The 17966-nt window shown below is 34.8% G+C and overlaps 2 protein-coding genes across 5 annotated transcripts; both read right to left on the reverse strand.

The window, feature by feature from the left end:
- On the reverse strand, positions 228-4519 carry LOC18590441 (serine carboxypeptidase-like 51). The gene is made up of 13 exons (XM_007015968.2): positions 4115-4519; positions 3888-3982; positions 3593-3700; positions 3248-3488; positions 3081-3124; positions 2871-2938; positions 2649-2754; positions 2340-2545; positions 2186-2255; positions 1921-1971; positions 1651-1703; positions 1411-1543; positions 228-744 (listed from the first exon to the last, which is right to left on the reverse strand). The coding sequence occupies exons 1-13, from the start codon at positions 4239-4241 to the stop codon at positions 667-669; spliced, it is 1380 nt and encodes a 459-aa protein (XP_007016030.2). The 5' UTR covers positions 4242-4519; the 3' UTR covers positions 228-666.
- LOC18590442 (solanesyl-diphosphate synthase 1, mitochondrial) lies at positions 7977-14527 on the reverse strand. 4 transcript variants are annotated; one of them, XM_007015969.2, is made up of 13 exons: positions 14338-14527; positions 14163-14224; positions 13988-14066; positions 12997-13077; positions 12805-12876; positions 12201-12332; positions 11990-12076; positions 11592-11663; positions 11284-11369; positions 10403-10535; positions 9641-9730; positions 8819-8917; positions 7977-8416 (listed from the first exon to the last, which is right to left on the reverse strand). In XM_007015969.2, the coding sequence occupies exons 1-13, from the start codon at positions 14416-14418 to the stop codon at positions 8237-8239; spliced, it is 1254 nt and encodes a 417-aa protein (XP_007016031.2). In that variant the 5' UTR covers positions 14419-14527; the 3' UTR covers positions 7977-8236. The 4 variants fall into 4 exon arrangements, with proteins under 4 accessions (XP_007016031.2, XP_017983730.1, XP_017983729.1 ...); XM_018128241.1 differs by lacking the exons at positions 13988-14066; positions 14163-14224; positions 14338-14527 and adding exons at positions 13492-13626; positions 13705-13800; XM_018128240.1 differs by lacking the exons at positions 13988-14066; positions 14163-14224; positions 14338-14527 and adding an exon at positions 13492-13799.

Consider the following 17966-nt stretch of genomic DNA (forward strand, 5'->3'; position numbering starts at 1 on the left):
GCACTGAGGAAAAAGGCACCTGAGAGTTTTCCCCTGCTGGGAGTCTTGGAAAACAGCTCCCTGCCCGGTTGTGACCTTTCTTTTTCTCTTGGGATTTGGGGAATATGTATATCTTAGGAACCAATTATCACTTCCCACTCCATGAATTTACTCATTCAAAATCCAAGAAAAAGAAATTTATGGACCCTGTATTAACACAATGGAACACATGTTCGAATTTCTTTGGGTCAACTACGAAATTTGGCAGGGGATTGTTGTTTTCACCTTAACTTACAGAGAAATTGCTTCAGGATTGTCTCATTTTGGTCTCGAAATCAAAGACTCCGAAACTACAATGCTAGAAACGCCTATTCTGTAAATCTTGGATATCAGCTTTTGTTCTGCGACTTTTATTTTTTGTTTCTTTTTTAATTTGCAATGGTCAAACAACTTAATCAATCACTTATTGTATTATCTCCTTTTTTTTTTTTCCACTGTGATCATAATAAATTACAAATTGGAGAAGCTTTCCAATTCACCAATCTTGAATCATCTACATTCTGTAGTAATTGCTTATCGTGTAGTCTCAGCTTCTGACAATTTCTGAAGACAAGCAATCCTCTGTTTCCTTGTTGTTTGTTTGTTGAAATGTCAACAAATAACGTCAAATCTTCTTTCTTTTCCTACTTAAGAAGCTTCTGCAGCTGGAGACTGTGTGATTGCACCTGCCATGTTTAATGATACACAGGGCTGCTCCACAGGTACCTGCATATCATAATAATAGAAATTTTAAAAAATGTCAATAAAAATAGCCATATATTTACCTACATTATGTTCTAGAAAGAAAAACATGAAAGAAATGTATAAATTTTTCTTTTCTTTTTTCGCGTTTTTGTGTATAATAGAAGCCGACCAGCCAGAGTTCTTACACGTCAGAATTTTCAGTTAGGTATACTTTGAGTGATTGACAGTGTCCAGTATCTTTCACCATTAATTGCATTGGACTTTTTTCTTTCATATATTTATACATATTTGACTATTGTGATCATAATAAGTTCAATTATAGGGTGTTTATAAACATTGATTAAGTACAATTAAAATGTTACTTTAGGAAAGATTTTTTGCACTTAGGGCATATTTTTTACCAAATTCAGAAAGAAAAAAAATGCATTAATATTGATTAACATTAGCTTAACGAGTACCACAATTCCTTGATTAACATTTTCCTTTAACAGTGAAAGCACTATATAGAGCTGTCAGAACAGCTGTTACTATATTATTTAGTATGATGATTTTTCTATTTTTGAATAATGATGGTGGTTTTATCATAATTGATGGGGTGGCGGTGGTGATGATAATTATTGATGATGGAGACAAGACAATCATAGTGTTTCTTTAGAGTGGAAAGATGGCAAATAGTGTCTGACTTACAAAGTGTCCTGCCCCAAGAATCCAGTAAAACTGCATATTTTTGTATGATTTGAGGAAGCCTTTTGTTCCTTGATCGCCCTTACAATACAGAGGAGTTCTTTCCTTGCTTAGAAAATCCTGGAGTCCTTCCCACCTGAAAATATATGAAATTGAATATAATTTGATAAAAAGAATGAAATGAGGTTTCTCGGTTAAGCACATAAAAATCGATAAGACAAAGAGAGAGGAAAGAGTCTTTACTTGAGCTTATCAACCCAGGCTTCAGTCCCCTTTGTTGCACAAATCACATCAAGCTGCAATAACCCAATCCAACTCATTGCATCATTAATTGTAAGTTTAATTCAGGGAGAAAAAATGAAGTAAAATCTGCCCATAATTCAGTTATTGTTAGGAATAATTTTGGTGGCATTTGGCTCAATAGCTTAAGCATATGGCATTCAACTTAGGCCAGTATGGGTGCAGAAATTTGTTCACAGCAACTGGGAATTTGGGAGAACTGAGAAGTCTTACTTGCCCATTGTATACAGTGACATTGACTCCTTTAGCAAGAAGCTCATCAACCTGACAAAAGTAAACAAACAAATCTATGAGAATCTTTATTATTGAAATGAGTAGGGAAACCTGGTCTCCAGACAACAAGAGAGAAGAATACAAAGGTGGTGAAAAGTATATTGCATAACATCATGAATGAATTCAAAAATATTGACCCAAAATCGAAGAAAGTTCTTTAACTGTATACGCCTTTGGGAATGGGTACAAGTACAATGTTTTTTACCTCAGCAATCCTTGGATTCATAAAATCACCTGCCAAACGTGAGAAAACATAATCTGACTGCCCTCCCCATCTAAAAAAAAAATTGTACTTTTGATCAAAATTTCAAGAGGAATTTAGCAGAGTTATATTTCAGAAGCTGAGGTATTGAACATACGAGACATTAGCTGGGATGATCTTAAGCTTTTTCTTAATGACACCATTCATCAAACTATCAAGATCACCCCCATCATTGCCTGGAGAAACCCTCAAGGAACTCAGATATCTTGAGTATCTTTTAACTGCAAAAATCCCATTAGAGATCGCAGAAGAGGTTAAAGCTAGGGGGCCCGATCCTGAATCCAGAAGAAAATTGTAGAAATCCTGCAAATTCACTCAAAAACTCTCAGGCTAATGAGAAGAATATATGATAAATTTGAGGCTACCAAAAGAAGAAAATAGAAAACGAGAGTTAAAAATACTATACCACTGAATTGCTGTTTTGGCTAATTACTGACTCAAGTTGACTCCAAGTATTTGTTGCTTCTTCATATTGACCATCTTTGAGTTGCTGCCTTATCTCCTCAGCTAGACTGATATTCCAAATGGGATTTTATCAGGTAACATGTATAGTTAATTATAACATAAATGCCTTGGAACTATTTTATCAACATTTGTTTCTTGCTAAAGAGGAAAACTAAATGTAGACCTCTTTGATTTCTCCATTCCATTGTTATCTAGCCGTGAAACATCCTTAAGAAGAGGCCCCCATGAAAACTGTAGCATCCAGATTGACAAAAGGGAAAATGAAAATCTTTACATAAAACCTATGCAGGCATTCTGTTATGCAAATTCCAAATCAAAATCCATTGCCAAGTCAAATTCACTGGGAAATTAACAATCGAATCAAGCCACTTACCACAAAATCCTCTGGTGAGATCCAACTATTTCCCAAGGCAACTCCTACATATCAGAATTCAGTTCAAAATCTTCAAAATTCACACCAAACACAAAACAGACTATGTCCTCTCAAGCTTATTGAAGACGAATGTTTGGATAAATTAATGTTACTGGAAGGTCGTTTACCTCCAAGTTTTAGCTTCAATTTTCCAGCTTCAATGGCTTTTAGAATTGATAATCCAGCAGTGACAGCAAATTTTCCTCCATAAGACTCTGCCACAATGTACAGGGGACTCTTTTGGAGGCTTTCATTTCTATTAAATAATTCAATCAGCAAAGTAGTTAAATCGGTTGCTGCATCATCATCAGTTTTCACAAACAACTTTGTGTCCTCCACAAAGCTGTATCCCGTTCCAACAGGGTTGTCCTGTATCACATCAAATACATTAATTTCCATTAAAACTCAAAAAGTTAAATCCCCATTTTTGTGGTACTGAGATTAAGCAGAGACTTGAATTATGGCTAACTAACCACAAACAAAAGATCAGCTTTTTTTAGCCAAGTAGAGTTCCTTGGCTTCAGGTTGGTGTCTAATGGCCCAATCTCCTCAAAGTTTCCAATTCCAACTCCTGAGGCACCCTATATTGTGAAGAAAACATATGCAAACAGTTTCAAAATTGAAGCAGAGCTGAAATCTAGTCAGATACAAATGAAACATGAAAAAGGAAATTCAAAAGTATAGTCTCCTTTGCTCATCAATTCACTTTATATTTAATGTTTTTGTTTTCACATGTCATGTTATAACAGATTCATATAGAAAACTTACAGGTCCACCCTGTAGCCATAGAATGATTGGCCATGGCTTGGAGGGCTGTTCAACTCTATAAGGACTCTTATAAAGCCACCAAAACATGTGTGCTTCTATAACACATATCAAAAAACACAAAATAGCCCAAGATCAGGATCATTCACATTAAACTTTTGGACTCAATAAAAACACAAAAATGAATGAGAATTGTACAAATTATGAAGCTATTGTTTGTTTCTTCTTACTTGGTCTGACTTCAACATAACCCCATTCTTCTGATCCACCTTGGGATTTGACAGCTCTGGCTATTCCTCCATGAAACAGAGAAAAAGAGAAGAAAACCAGGAGACAAAGAACATAGAATTTTTCCATTTGAAAAAAAAAAAAAGAAAACGAAAAAAGTTTTTCCAGATACCCACTTCAGAGTCCACAGCTTTGAAGCAAACAAGCGCGGTAAATGAGGCAATATATATACTATGACTAGGTGATGGGATATGAACTTCTTGCTTCTGTCTGTAACAGAATAAAAAGAATATGACTATGTGATATCTTCAAAGGCTGCTGTTTGTTTGTTATCCAATAAATTGACTAATTTGAATTCCAAAATTTAGTTTCATCTGCAGGCCATGACTTATCTCTAAATAATTAAATGATAACATAAAACAAATTTAAATTTTATAACTTTTTTTAAAAAAATTTGTGCAATAAACAAAGTGTATCTATGACTCCTATTTTGTTAGTAGAGTTATATATATATATATATAGTGACTACTAGGATTAGAACCGGGTGAAGGTAAGCAATTCAAGAAATGAGTGAAAAGGACATAAAACAATGTAGCAATAAGCCAATAATCACATGGTGAGAAAGCCTGTTTCTGCAATACATTTAGAGGGGATTTTTTTCCTTTTACTTAAAGAAAAAGTACATTATCTATGAAGGAGTACATTAAAGAAGGGATGGGTCTATAAATGGATGTATGTGGGGGTGGAGATATTGCGTGCAGGACGGTAGCTAGCTATGTTCCTGTTGTTCTGCTGTAAAGAAAAAGACGTCTGAGAGTTTTTTTCCTTCTGAAGAAAATGACTCTTTATTTATCCTTTTGTTCTTTTCATCTCTGCCTGTTTTGTAGGGATTTGGGATAACATTATTTGGAGCCAATCGAAGAAATGCCCTTCCTTCCAAGAGTTTTCACTTTTCATGCAAGAATCCAGATCCCATAAGAATTTTGGAATTTTCATAGTATTTTAATTATAGGCCAAAAGGTAGTAATGCATACGACATAGTCTAACCCTTTTTGGGGTCCACTTTTGGTCTTAACATTGCCTAATCTAGCTGTAAACTATGGGGTTTTGGCTGGAGATTTTGACTAGTTGCTCTCAAATTTTGTTGTCTTTTCTCTTCAGTTTTTTTGGCAGACCTAGATATTATAGAGGTAACCATGGAGGTAAAAACAAGGTTACTCGCTCCATTGATAGGAATTAAGTGATGAAAAACACTAATAAAAATGAAAATCAGGCTCTTGCTTAGTCAAACTTTGTTCAGTCCATCTCCAAAATGTAAATTCTGGGTGTAATACTTTACTGGCAATACTAGTTTTGACTCAAAAAAAAAAAAAAATCTAGTGTGTTTCTTTCTCAATCAACTTGAATAGAATAGGCTTTGGTTGGAGTATTATTTAATGACTGAATATCTTGATCTGGGGTAATTGAGGTTCCATGCATCTGTTGCAAGAAACAAAGCTCTCGGCCTTCGAAGAAATAATAGAGATTATTTGCTGAGCTTGACTGTATTAATCGCAAGGAAGAATCAATGGCCATCGGTTTTAATTCCTTTCACAGCATGATTTCTGATTAGATCAAAAAAAGAAAAGAAAAAGAGAAGATCATGGCTTGCACAACGATTGTAGCCATAAGCTTACAAATCACTGCTCGAAAAGTAGGGGAGATTGACATGACATCAGACCTAAAAATGGTTGCATATGCCCACTCCCACTTGCATTTTTGTATGACCAAATTAACACTCGAAAACCCATTTCCATAGATTAAAGGTATTAACCTTCTAGATCCTAAAGGTTGGGTCAAGGGCTACAAAGGAAATAATTAGCTTATCACATCTAATTAATTTGCATTTTTTATCTGATCATCATGCAGTAATAATTTGCTACTTGGTCTATTTTGTACTTAATTTCAGAGCCTTGAAATCACCAAAAGAATTGAAGTAACCAATGCTTAAATTCCTCTTTCTAATGACAATTTAAAGGACTCATTGTCCTTGACTTGTCAATAAGTTTCCTCTCGAGTGCATTTGTTGCTGAAAATGCCATCTTTGTGGGAACAAACCGGAGACTACAAAGACATCTGCTCTCTCTCTCTCTCTCTAGTCTTTATGCTTATGTTGCCCATTGATTCTTTTTTCTTTTCTTTTGTATTAAGTTAGAAATAGGGAGAAGACAAAAAGAAGAAGCAAAGGGTCTTTTTCTGTAACTTTAAGTCTTAGACGATGTAGGGACTTAAGTTTTATCAGTTTCTCACCAAGCATTTACAATGGAAAACCTTTAAAATAGATTAGATTGTATAGCTGTTTAATTAATTAAGAAAATTGACATAGTTTTTGTCATATATATTTTAGCATTTAAGTTATTGTAAATGGTCAGATAATTTACCATTTTCTCTCTCTATATGTACCAAAAAAGATAAATATTTCCAATTATACCTATCTCAATTTAGTAATTAGCATTAAATAGCTTCAATAGAGGGAGAAATTGACCTAAATGGACATACATATATATAGCATTGATTGCAAATGGAGACTAATTAACAGAAAATCGACTAATTATTTTAAGTAAAAATAGATATTTTCGAGATTTGTTTCTATCTTATCTTTTATTTGATATACCGTGTTTATAAGGTTAACAAGTTTCACTTATAAGTGACTCTCAGATGATGGTGATGATGATCCCCTGACTTTGACAGTGCAAACAAAATTAAATGAATTCTTAACATTTTCCATTTTTATAAGCCAATTTTCCATTGTAAGGTCAAATATGAAGGTGTTTATTTTATTTTAATTAAAATTAAAATAATATAAGCAAGTCGATTGGCTTGAACAACCTGCCGGCATTTAAAGTTTTTTAACCTACTGTAGTATGACAATCTCCCATCACCAAACCCTTCCCATAATTGATATGTGATTGTAAAAACAGTGAACTTTGGTACTTGCAATCCTAATCCAAGTAGTTTTGATTTAAACTTTTATGATTAATATATCTAATTAAACTTTTAAGTATATATATTCAAAGAAAGAAAGAGTTTGATTCAAGAGTGATTTGGTTTATTATCTCTCAGACCAAAAATACCAACACAGTAAAAATCCAACATATGGTTGTCAAGTGTCTGAATAATTGTATGAATACGCAATGATACACCTTTGTTTTCATCAAAATAGATAATGGAAATGATTTATTAAGGTAAATGAAAAAAATAATTTCTCCGGTATTTAATTCAATCATAAGTATAAAAAAAATTCAAATAAAATTAGAAAAATAAGTTTAATCTAATGTTGGTCGTGAATAAGATACTGTTTGTTTTAATAGTGAGATTAATATAAAAAGTGAAATTGATAATTTAATAGTAAAATCGTGAGTGATGATAATAAAATTAAAATATTGGTGATGAGACGTGATTGGAGAAGAAAATGATTATATTTTTTGAAATGTGCCAAATAAGACAGTCAAACAAAGCAAGATATGAGCTTGATATGATCCCGAATTGTAGAGAAAAATGTAAGATCAATGAATTAGGTGAAGAAAAGGCTAATAATGAAGAGTTTTAAAGCATCCACCATTCTCCCATACTGTCTAAACCTACCAAACCCCTTTCAGCCCCTAGTCTTTATTGTACATATATATTTTCAAAGCCGTGCGTGTCTGAATTCCGCCTTTCAAACGTTTCAGGAATCTTTCCCTTGATTTTGAGGTGGCTGTCACTGCCACCACCGCCATATCTTGGTTAGTGTCACTTCCATAATTGTAAGGTACGTTTGGTAGGAAAGTAGGTCTATATAGAAACATTCTCGAAATAATTCATTATGGAAAATATATTTAGGGATTGAAGATCCAAATTAAAAGATATAATCTTATTCTCAATGAGTTTCTATGTAAAAGTTTAGACAAAAAATGGTTTCAATTATTCATGAACAACCTATTAAAAAATAAAAAACAATTGCCACTAAATTTCAGTTGGGAAAACTAAAATTTTTCTTAGGCTTGTGGTAGTTACATAATGCTACCAAAAAGGGTTTTTGGGATTTATTATTGTAAATCCTTCCCTGCTCATAGAACGTATGGGTGTAACTGGATAGTCTTCTTTCACTTATTTCTGGTAAGTACTCTTTGAGTGAGATCTATGAGTGCCTGCCGTGACCTTATTACATTTGCATCATCACTTTCTGGTAGAGATTCAATCACTTGTGCAGCGAGGTTAGCATGCTTCATAGCTAGTTCCTTGGTCCTTTGTATTCCACTACTCTTCCCAAGGAATCCAAGGGCCTGTGTTTATCAGTAACAGATCAACTCAATATTTGGCAAGATAACAGTACAGGCATGATACAATTAATAATACAGTTCCTTAAAGCAAATAGTCAAAAGAGCAATTCTAATTACTAACAAGCAACTAAAACAATGACAAATCTATAACAATTTTTTTTAAAAGCGTTCAGAGTCCTGAAGTAAGGTGAAAAAACTAGAATGAGCTTAAGCTAAATTTCAGATCTCAAAGCTTTCAGCAAAATTTAACAGTGACAGCTTTGCATTGACATACTGGGTTTTGTGATGAAAAACAAATGCCACCTAGTAGTAACAATTGAAATTTCACAAATTCTGTATATGAGCTTTAAAACAGAATACTATTAGAGATCGCATGCAAAAATGGATCAGGTAAAATAAACTTACTATGTCAACATTTGCAGGGTTTTTGAATCCCTGGTCAACGACTGCATGCAATTCAGGAAATTCTTCCATGGCAAACAAGATTGGAGCTGTTATGATTCCCTGCAAAACAGATATTGTGACAACCAGAAGTATTATCATTTTATACACATTCAATATGTCCGCATTTCATGCAAAATACAATCTTGTTAATACTCCTGAAGAACCCTTCTTTTCTGCCGATTAACAAGGATGAGTATGTTTATACCAAAAAAAAAAATTGATTTCACAAGGACACCTGTTAGGGCTCACAGAATATTATGCAAGTCTCATTCATGAATGAGTTCAGGGAAGCTAAATTGATGAATACATTTTCATAAACCAAAGTATTGCGGAATGCCACCTATCATGACTTACAGAATATGCCTCCACAGACTATTACACAAGCTTTTAGATTCATTAATGAGTTTAGAGAGCATCAACTGATCCATTGTCATAAGGCTAGAGACACATTAAGTGCTTAAAAGTTTTGAAACTCAGAATTTCAAAGTTCAAACTTGGATCCGTGAATGAGTACAGCTGCACTCCCATCCCTTTGAGTTCAAACTTGCTCACTGTCACATGTTAAAGAGGGATGGGAGTGCAGCTCCCATAAAGTGGAAAAATATAGCTTAATTATTGAAGACCTTGAACTGTGGGTAAAAGGCTTGTTCAGGCATCCCGTGGTTTTATCTTTCCATCAACAGCAACAAGTAAACCATTTCCATTTATGAACTTCACCATTTCTTGTTCTTTTTATGAAAAAAATGCAAGCACTGAGATAAGACATTTAGGTAGATAAATTACATGTCGGATATCAGATAAAGAACCCTTTCCAAGGGATGCTGAAGTGCCTGTGAAATCAAGAACATCATCTATCAATTGAAATGCTAATCCCTGGAAAAAAAAAGAAGAGAAAAGAACAGGCAGATGATGAGCTTAAAGACACATAATTCATAGAAATAGGACAATTTAAATACAGCCAGATGGCATGGCATAAAGTGCACATCAATAGGTATTAAGTTGTTCTAGTGTTCTAGTCTAGAGTACTTGAAAGTCCCTGTCACTTATTACTGAATATCAACATGGCACACCATGATTTTTAAAGCATGCAAAACCCCTTTGTGCCTCATGTACCATGTTGTAATTGCAACAGAAATGGTTGAGCCTCATCCATAACTTAAACACCATTCAAATTGTCTTGAGCAAAAGAGTATTATCAGTTGTACCTTTAAATTATATTTTTGCATCATTTTTCATTGACTACAGCCTGAAACAAGAACAAAAAGAAGATACCCAAGTTCCTTCTAATAATCTTCAATATCCAATATGTACGGCAACTATATCTCATGTAAATGTTAATTAATTTAGAAAGGAAAGCCTTGGTCAACTGGTTTTGAAGAGTGAGCTGTTATTCCATCCACAAAGTTCTCCACCAGATCTCTGTTGTAACATGCAGTATACTCTCAAAAACGACTCCCACTAAAAACTTGTATTTTTCTTGGCAGATATAAGAAACTCTAAGGATTTTTCTTTTTTGGCCAAGAAAAGTTAAAGGAATTTACAAACCAGATTTTTGCCGTACTCAAAGGCCAACATCGCAACTTCTGCTGTATGGCCAGCAAGAATGGCAATTGACTTGCAGCTGTTTGATATTAAGGATGCAGTCTTATTGTATGTCTTCTGCATGTAATAATCCATACTGCATTTAAAAAAAAATGATACATAGTTAATTAAAAATAAAGATCCTAAAATATAAAAAGAAACTGCAATTTTTTCTCCCTTCAGAGAACACCTAGCTGCCTTAGCTGTAACCATTTCCTTTTGTCAACCCCTCTTTCCAAATATAACACTTATTGGACAGATTTATTAGCAGCTGACTGCACAGTGTGTTTGGTAAAGGCACAATGTGAGAAGTGTTAATTCACTCCCTTTTTTCTCATTCATTTTTTATCCTTTCCTTTTGTTAGCATCTAGCTTTAATCTTTTCTTTTCATTATGTGCTCTGATTTCTTCATGTAAGGGTGGCATTTTTAGACAGGCAGACAACTAAGGATTACGGGCCTGACATGCATTGCTTATCTGGCTTCATATATTCATTCTAATCAGAACACAGAAAGCATTAACAAAGGTCAAAGGGTGAAGTGAAGTGATCAAATCATTCCACTTAATTACTACCTGAAGTAGAATGATCAAATTTCACATGTATTGTGTGGTATCAATGCTCAAGTGGCCATGCTAATCATGAAGCAAAAAGAGATGCAAAATAAAAACAATCATAATAAACAGCCAGTAGAAAAATGCCCAATAGAAACAAAATAAGGTCTAGAATCAAACAGACCTTTAATTTAAGAACAAAGGACAATGTTTCGTTATAGGATTTTACCTATCTACTTTTAAACAGAATGCAACTTACAGATGAATTACAGAGAAGCAGCAGAGCAGTATACCTAAAACGTTGTTTAGAAGCAGTTGTAAGTTGCATGGTTTCACCTGTAACAAGATTCTCTACCACTGTTGCTATTAAGGTGACAACCTACATAAACCCAAAAAATCACAGCTAATTTATTAAATACAACTAATGAATCAGTGTAACACTAGAAAACCAAGATAAGAAAAAGGAACAAGATATGAAGCATCCAGATACAGATTTAGAAAGCATAGGACACGGTTTCAGTCTATCTTTTGTCAATATATAATCACATGTCCTAACTCACCCACAACCATCCACAAGATCAAAAAAGGGGAAAACAAGTACCTCTGTATTTTTTAACGAGGCTAGGGACACACAAGCTCGAGAAAGCAGGAAATCTCCTGCTAATACAGCCAGCTGCATTTTAAACAAACAGAAAATTCTTAGAAAGGAAAAATTGGTTACAATCCTCTAGACTTCACTTTCTCCTTGAGCCAGATGAAAGATCCATAAACAACTTGATTAACATAAAGTACGAATTTATTTTTCTAATATACAACCAGAAATAGCAAAGAGAGATATAAAAATGAAAGGTCTCAAAACAACAATGAGAACTTGTATGCAAAAAATTGCATGAATTGAAGCCCTTTTTTTTTTTGGGAGAGAGAGAGAGAGAGAGAGAGGAGGAGTACTNAAAAGGAAAGCAAGCAGTTTCCTTTTAAGGAAACAAGAAACTAGAGTACCTTATTGCCCATTACAGCATTTAACGAACAAATACCCCGTCTTTTATCTGCATCATCCAAGACATCATCATGAAGGAGGCTTGCCACCTGATCAAAGGGCATGATCACATTAGTCTAGAAGCAACGCTGAAGAAGTTACTTGACACGAAAGCAACTGCAGGGATAAAATTGAGCACACAACACATAAAGTTGAAACCAATATTTAACTGACATGGATCATCTCCGTGATCTCAGCTATACGCTGCTGACTTGTACGTAAGTCAGTTGGCAAGGTATCTCCAACTCCAGCAGGAGGTAGTTCAGGTATACGCACACTCAAAGCTGTCGCCATCAAAAGTAAAACCTACATAGAACAACTACAACAACCATTTTAGAAAGTAACCATAAGCTGAAATAAAACCTGAATGGTTTCAAAATGACAAGCAATGATGTCTAAGTAATACAAGTTTAACATACTTGTAAACAAGCTTAAGAACTTAAAACAGAAAAATCAAAGCAATAACCAAGTAAAGAAAGGTTTATGGTAAAGTCCCCAAAGCTAAATTACCCTATGTTATTCATATTGTGTAAGGCAAGTTCCAAAAAGAAAATGGGGGATGATTAGAGGCCCTAGGTTACCTAAGTCTCAACTTCAGGGCTGTGATTGAGTACCATATTTAGACAATAACTTTTATCTCAAAGGCCTTTTGGGACCATGCAACTGTTTAGCAAATAAATGTAGAGGCATATCATGTTTATGGCACCCACACAACAAACTTCAATCAAAGGAAAGACAGCAACTTTTAGAAATTAGCATCAAGTCATTACTGCATTACCGTGGGACGAAACCTCTTTCCTTCTGCGCCAATTTTGAAGAAGTACTCAGCAGCTGAAGCAAGATTAGGAACCTATAAGAAATGGATATCCAGCTATCATCAGAAGATAGTAACATCTTTTCCTTTTGACAGCAGAAAAGGGGAAAACTAATAAAATTTAGTTAAAAGAGAGGAAAAAGAACATTTACATACTTCAGCAACTACCATTGACCGAAGCCTGTTAGCAATAAGTGATAGTTCATCAGCAACAAGTGAAAATGGGTCTAGTCGTTCCTGGAAAATGTCCCACTATCTCAATAGAGTGCTAAACAAAAGCAAGATATAAAAGGAGGAATAGGAGAAGAAACAACGTAGTTCTTCCAGGACAGAATTGAAATATGTTAGTAAGAGATTATGTTCAACAACAATTAAAAAAAAGAGGATTTTTCCGGATGATGTTAGGCATTTTCTCAACCATTAGTCCTTTTGGGAATCAAAGTATGAACTTCCTTGGATATACACTCTAGAATGCTTTATAATTTATGATTTTAAAAATGTTTTGATTAGCTTTAAATAGAAAACCAGGATCTGATTAGCTTTGATGCATTTCTTATGTCTAAACAGCAAAGATTACCTGCCCATAGGAGAAAAATTAAATTTGAAAATGAATGAAAGCATCTAGGAAGAAGCAGCAGTTAGCATTCCAACCATGATTGAATACAATGCCGGACTTCCATTATTGCTATTGAGCAATCTCCCAAAGACAAGAAATTCACGTTAACAAATGAGAGGACCTTGAGGACCACCACAGGAAAATTTTCCTCTATCTGCCATAACCCAATTCTGTAACATAGGAGCCATATGAGCCTGAAGATTTAACTATTTTAAGAACGTCAATTTCTCATCTTGGGAAAAACCTACCTCTCATTTAGCAAGAATGCCATTTAAAAGAAACTATCCTCTTTTGGTTACACTCTCCCAAAATCAGAAAAAGAGTTCAACCCTGGGACATAACTGAAGTTGTGACACTTATAGCATAGATATGTAAATCTGGATTTCAAAAGACATTCAACATATAAATGAGACATGCTGATGTGGCTGATCTTTACCCTAGTATCTTGTTCAAATATCATATGAGAAAATTTGAACAACTTCAAATGACATCAAAAACCAACAATAACTTCCACATATCTTTCATTCATACCTTTCCTTCCATGACTGCAACACCCGAATCTGTATTTGCCATATCGATACCAATAATATTATTTACAGCAGCTTTTGAACTGAGTAAACAAACACCATGCATGGTTAACAACAAATCAATTCAAAACTTACTCCAACAACCCACCCAAAAAAAAAAAAATCCAAATCCGTTGAACCTGAAAGCTCTGCAAATACTGGTCCACCTAATCCCTGATGGCGTCTTACTATTGCTAGACAGCTGCTTAAACAATTAAAGAACAATAAAACGGAAATACTTAATCAATCAAATGAATCATGAAATAACCAAAAGCAAAAAAAAAAAAAAAAAAACAAAAGGCATTAGCAACATACGCATTTATAGGCAGAGAGAGGTGCGGTGGCGGTGGCGACAGAGCGGTGTCTTAACAAATGGAGAAGAGCTGCCCTTGCCATATCTATGAAACAGTGACTGGATCGGGTCTTCTTTAGGGTTTTTGTGAGCGACGAAGCAGTTAAACAGGGACCTCAGAGTTTCGTTTTTTTTTTTGTTCAGGGTCGGCGGCTTTTAACTTGCTGTGAAACCTGTTGACTTCCCTTATTTGTGGGGTCATCGTGGTATGTCTTTCGTGCTAAACCGGTATGCGCAAAGGGAAATAATATTACACACAACAATTTGTAATATTTTATTAATTTAATAATATATTCATTTCAGAGGGAACCAATTCCTTCACCTCGGGGAAATTACACAAAGATTCAGACCCTTATAAAGAAAGAGTAACAGATCAGAATCAGCGCAACAAAAAACGGTAGCAACCCTCTGTACATTCATAACAGATATCCTGATCTCCCATAGAGGTTCCAGTGACCAGCATAAGCGTCACACTCCCCTTGCTTCATTAACATACACCTTGCAAAGCTTAACAACTCCCATACCCAAAATAAAAACATTCATCTGATCAACATGATTCATTCCCCCTACCTGTACATGCATTACATAACTAATTACAAAAATCATCATTACAAACACACAACCAATTCCTGCTTCATGTTCAAAACTGTTCGACATGGTTCTAACCCAGCAGTCACAATTTCTCAACATAAAAGCCCCACAATTATAGCTTCTCATACCTTCTCTCTTTATCCGCTTTTGAGTTCCAGATTTACCTTCCATCAGAACACCCAAGAAAAAGAACAAAACACGATTATTCCAGGACATCGATGAGCTCCTCTGTGCGTTGGAACCCTGCTTTACAAGTCTATCGGCAAGTTGGTTATTCTGTCTGTAAATGTGTTTGATTTCCCAGCTCTTGACATCCATTTTTAGCCTGTCTATATGTAAGATCCACTTTCTCAATCTCCATGGTCCATCGGACGGCTGGTTTACCCACTTCACAGCATCGCAAGAGTCACTCTCGATGACCAGTGAATGAGTTTGACCCAATTTTGAGGCAATGAAAAGGATGAAGGCCTCTAATGGCTCTTGTGTTTCTGCCAGGCTTACATCACCCATCCTATGGACTTTGAAAATATAAGTTAAACGTGCCCATTATCATCCCTTGTGATTCCCCTATCTCTGCCTCTCCAGGACTCCCTTTGGTCCACAACCCTGTCCTTTTTTTTTCCTTCAAAGCCCCCCAAAGTGATGCATTTCGGTAAATGTCGAGGACTACCTCATAGCTGTTGGCTTCCCACACTTGATTCATATCCCATTTGACTCCTTTCTAGATAACCTCATTTCTTTGCGGCCATATCGACCATGAGACTGCATAAAAAGCCATTTTTGAGATCTGTCCTTCTCCTCCCCTAGTGACCACTGTATTCCACATGTTAAAGAACTCTTTAACCCTATTCGACACCGCCCAAACTACTCCTCAGTGCTCAGCATTTTGTTCAAACTTCCCATACCTCTTCACAATGAAGGAACAAGTGATTAACCATTTCCCTGTCCTTTTTCCACAGTACACAACCAGCTGTCTCATAGCTTAGCAACCCTCTTCTCATAAGTTCAAATTTGACAGCCACCTTTTCGTGTGGGAGTTGCCAACAAAACACCTCAATTCAATGGGAGGCAAGGTTGGACCATGTCATTTTCTACACGTTCTCCTTGCTGCTTCCTTGAAGAAGAATTTGTTTGCAAAAAGAGCCAACACTATATTGTACTGTAGCTGACCCTTTCCATGCAAGCGTATCCTCCAGCTCTTTATTCAAATGATATTCCTCGATTGTTTCTTTAAATTGATTCTATTGCTCCTCCCACCCAAACGGTTGTCGCCTCAAACTCACATCTTATACTTATCTCTCCCCCTCCCACCTCCCATAGTCTTGAATGTGCCCATCCTTGTTGCTTGATAATGCATAAATCCTTGAGAATCTCTTCTTTAAAATCTGTCTTTCCGTCCATTTGACATTCCAAACCACCAACCGTACTTTCGAATTTTGCTACAAAGATTAGAAGCATCTAAAGGTTTTAAAATGATTTTTTCACACCTAGAGTACCTCCTATTGATATTAGCCTCGAATAGAATATTGGTGGGTTCCTTTTTATTTTCTCCACTATAACTTCTCTTAACGAACTCTCTCTCCCATATCTCTCAAGCTATTTATTTAAGAGAGCTCTATTTTTAAGCTCAAGATTCACAATGCCTAATCCCCCATTTTCTTTGTAGTTACACACTTTATCCCATCTTACATTATTAATCTTATATTGTCTTCACTTCCACACCATAAAAATCTTCTTTCAATTTTTTCAAGTTCCTTTGTGACTCCTTTGGATATTTGAAAAATAGTATGAAAAAGATAAGGAGACTACCAAGGATTGACCTTAAAAGTGTCACTCTACCACATATTGATAAGTGCCAGTTAAAATTCTACTACGCAAGTATACATATCGAATAGATAGTATATAAGCAAGCAGAGTATCGATTCCATAGAGAATTGATCTAAAATTTTACTAAGTACTAAAATTAGAACAAATTAATCTTATCCAAACTAACAAGAAAAATCAAAATAATAATAACTTGAACAAATATCAAATCAAACAAGCCTAAAATTACAATATCTCTCACACTTCATTTAAATCTTACCTCTCTTAATTTATTTTCATGGGTTAAATTGCTAACCTAAAGTCCTAAATTATTTATGAGGATATTCTGACTCATCTTATAAAAATATCTATTTTAACCAAAACACTATATCCCTATGTGAATTGAAATTAAAACAGACTCATTAAGTTCATGTTCTAATCTGGCTACATATGACCTATAGGTATATTCTTATCTTATACACAAATCAATTAATATGATCATATGTTATCCAAATTTTAGTTTATACTAAATTCCCTTTCCCAAGTTTGTTTAGGTTTCTAAATCAATTTAATTGGTGGCCAAGCAATTAAAAGCATTAAAAACAAATTAGAATAAGCAATTCAAATCCCATTAAAGATAAGCAAGAAAGAGATTAAAAATTCAAATTACATGTGAGTTTAATTATAATCCTAAAAGAAGAAAATTAGCTACTCATGGTTGTAAAGATAAATAACATTGTATATAATTCAACCATTGAGAGTAACAAGAAAAATAAAAGCCAAGGAAAAAAAACAAAATAAATATTTGCCACCTTGATTTCCAAGTTTTAACCTCAACTTCTAGATTCTTGAATCTCCTAAAAGTTGTCTATCCTAAAGTTCTTAAAATATCATATTTATACTAATAGACTTAACCTATAGTTTCCTAAGTTGACCTATGGTTTAATTGGGCTTAAAAGTGTAATGAGAGGCCTAAAAAATCAATTGTCAGTCTTTACAAATTTCTATTCCCGACACAATACGTACAGCCATTTTTTGACACTAATTTCTCTATCTTCGAGGCAGAATTGGGTAAAGGGATCTCATGAGAGTTGTAGCTCTATCTCTTAGCTTTCCAATGGTCCAAGAATCGCATCATTTGGGGTTCTGTAACGCGAGTTATGGCCAAAACATTGAAGTATATGCAAACAGACTTCTA

Source organism: Theobroma cacao, chromosome 9, assembly GCF_000208745.1.
Source record: "Theobroma cacao cultivar B97-61/B2 chromosome 9, Criollo_cocoa_genome_V2, whole genome shotgun sequence".
Taxonomy (NCBI): Eukaryota; Viridiplantae; Streptophyta; class Magnoliopsida; order Malvales; family Malvaceae; genus Theobroma; species Theobroma cacao.

Bases quoted from the DNA above. Each gene is read 5' to 3' on its own strand.
- LOC18590442 (XM_007015969.2), bottom strand. From the start codon at position 14,418: ATGGCAAGGGCAGCTCTTCTCCATTTGTTAAGACACCGCTCTGTCGCC. The intron at 14,067-14,162 runs GTTCAACGGATT...TTGTTTACTCAG, and splicing joins AGTATTTGCAGAGCTTTCAG to TTCAAAAGCTGCTGTAAATA. The intron at 12,333-12,804 runs GTAATGCAGTAA...TGTTCTATGTAG, and splicing joins GAAAGAGGTTTCGTCCCACG to GTTTTACTTTTGATGGCGAC.
- LOC18590441 (XM_007015968.2), bottom strand. From the start codon at position 4,241: ATGGAAAAATTCTATGTTCTTTGTCTCCTGGTTTTCTTCTCTTTTTCT. The intron at 3,489-3,592 runs GTTAGTTAGCCA...GATGTGATACAG, and splicing joins AAGCTGATCTTTTGTTTGTG to GACAACCCTGTTGGAACGGG. The intron at 3,125-3,247 runs GTAAACGACCTT...TCTGATATGTAG, and splicing joins ATTGAAGCTAAAACTTGGAG to GAGTTGCCTTGGGAAATAGT.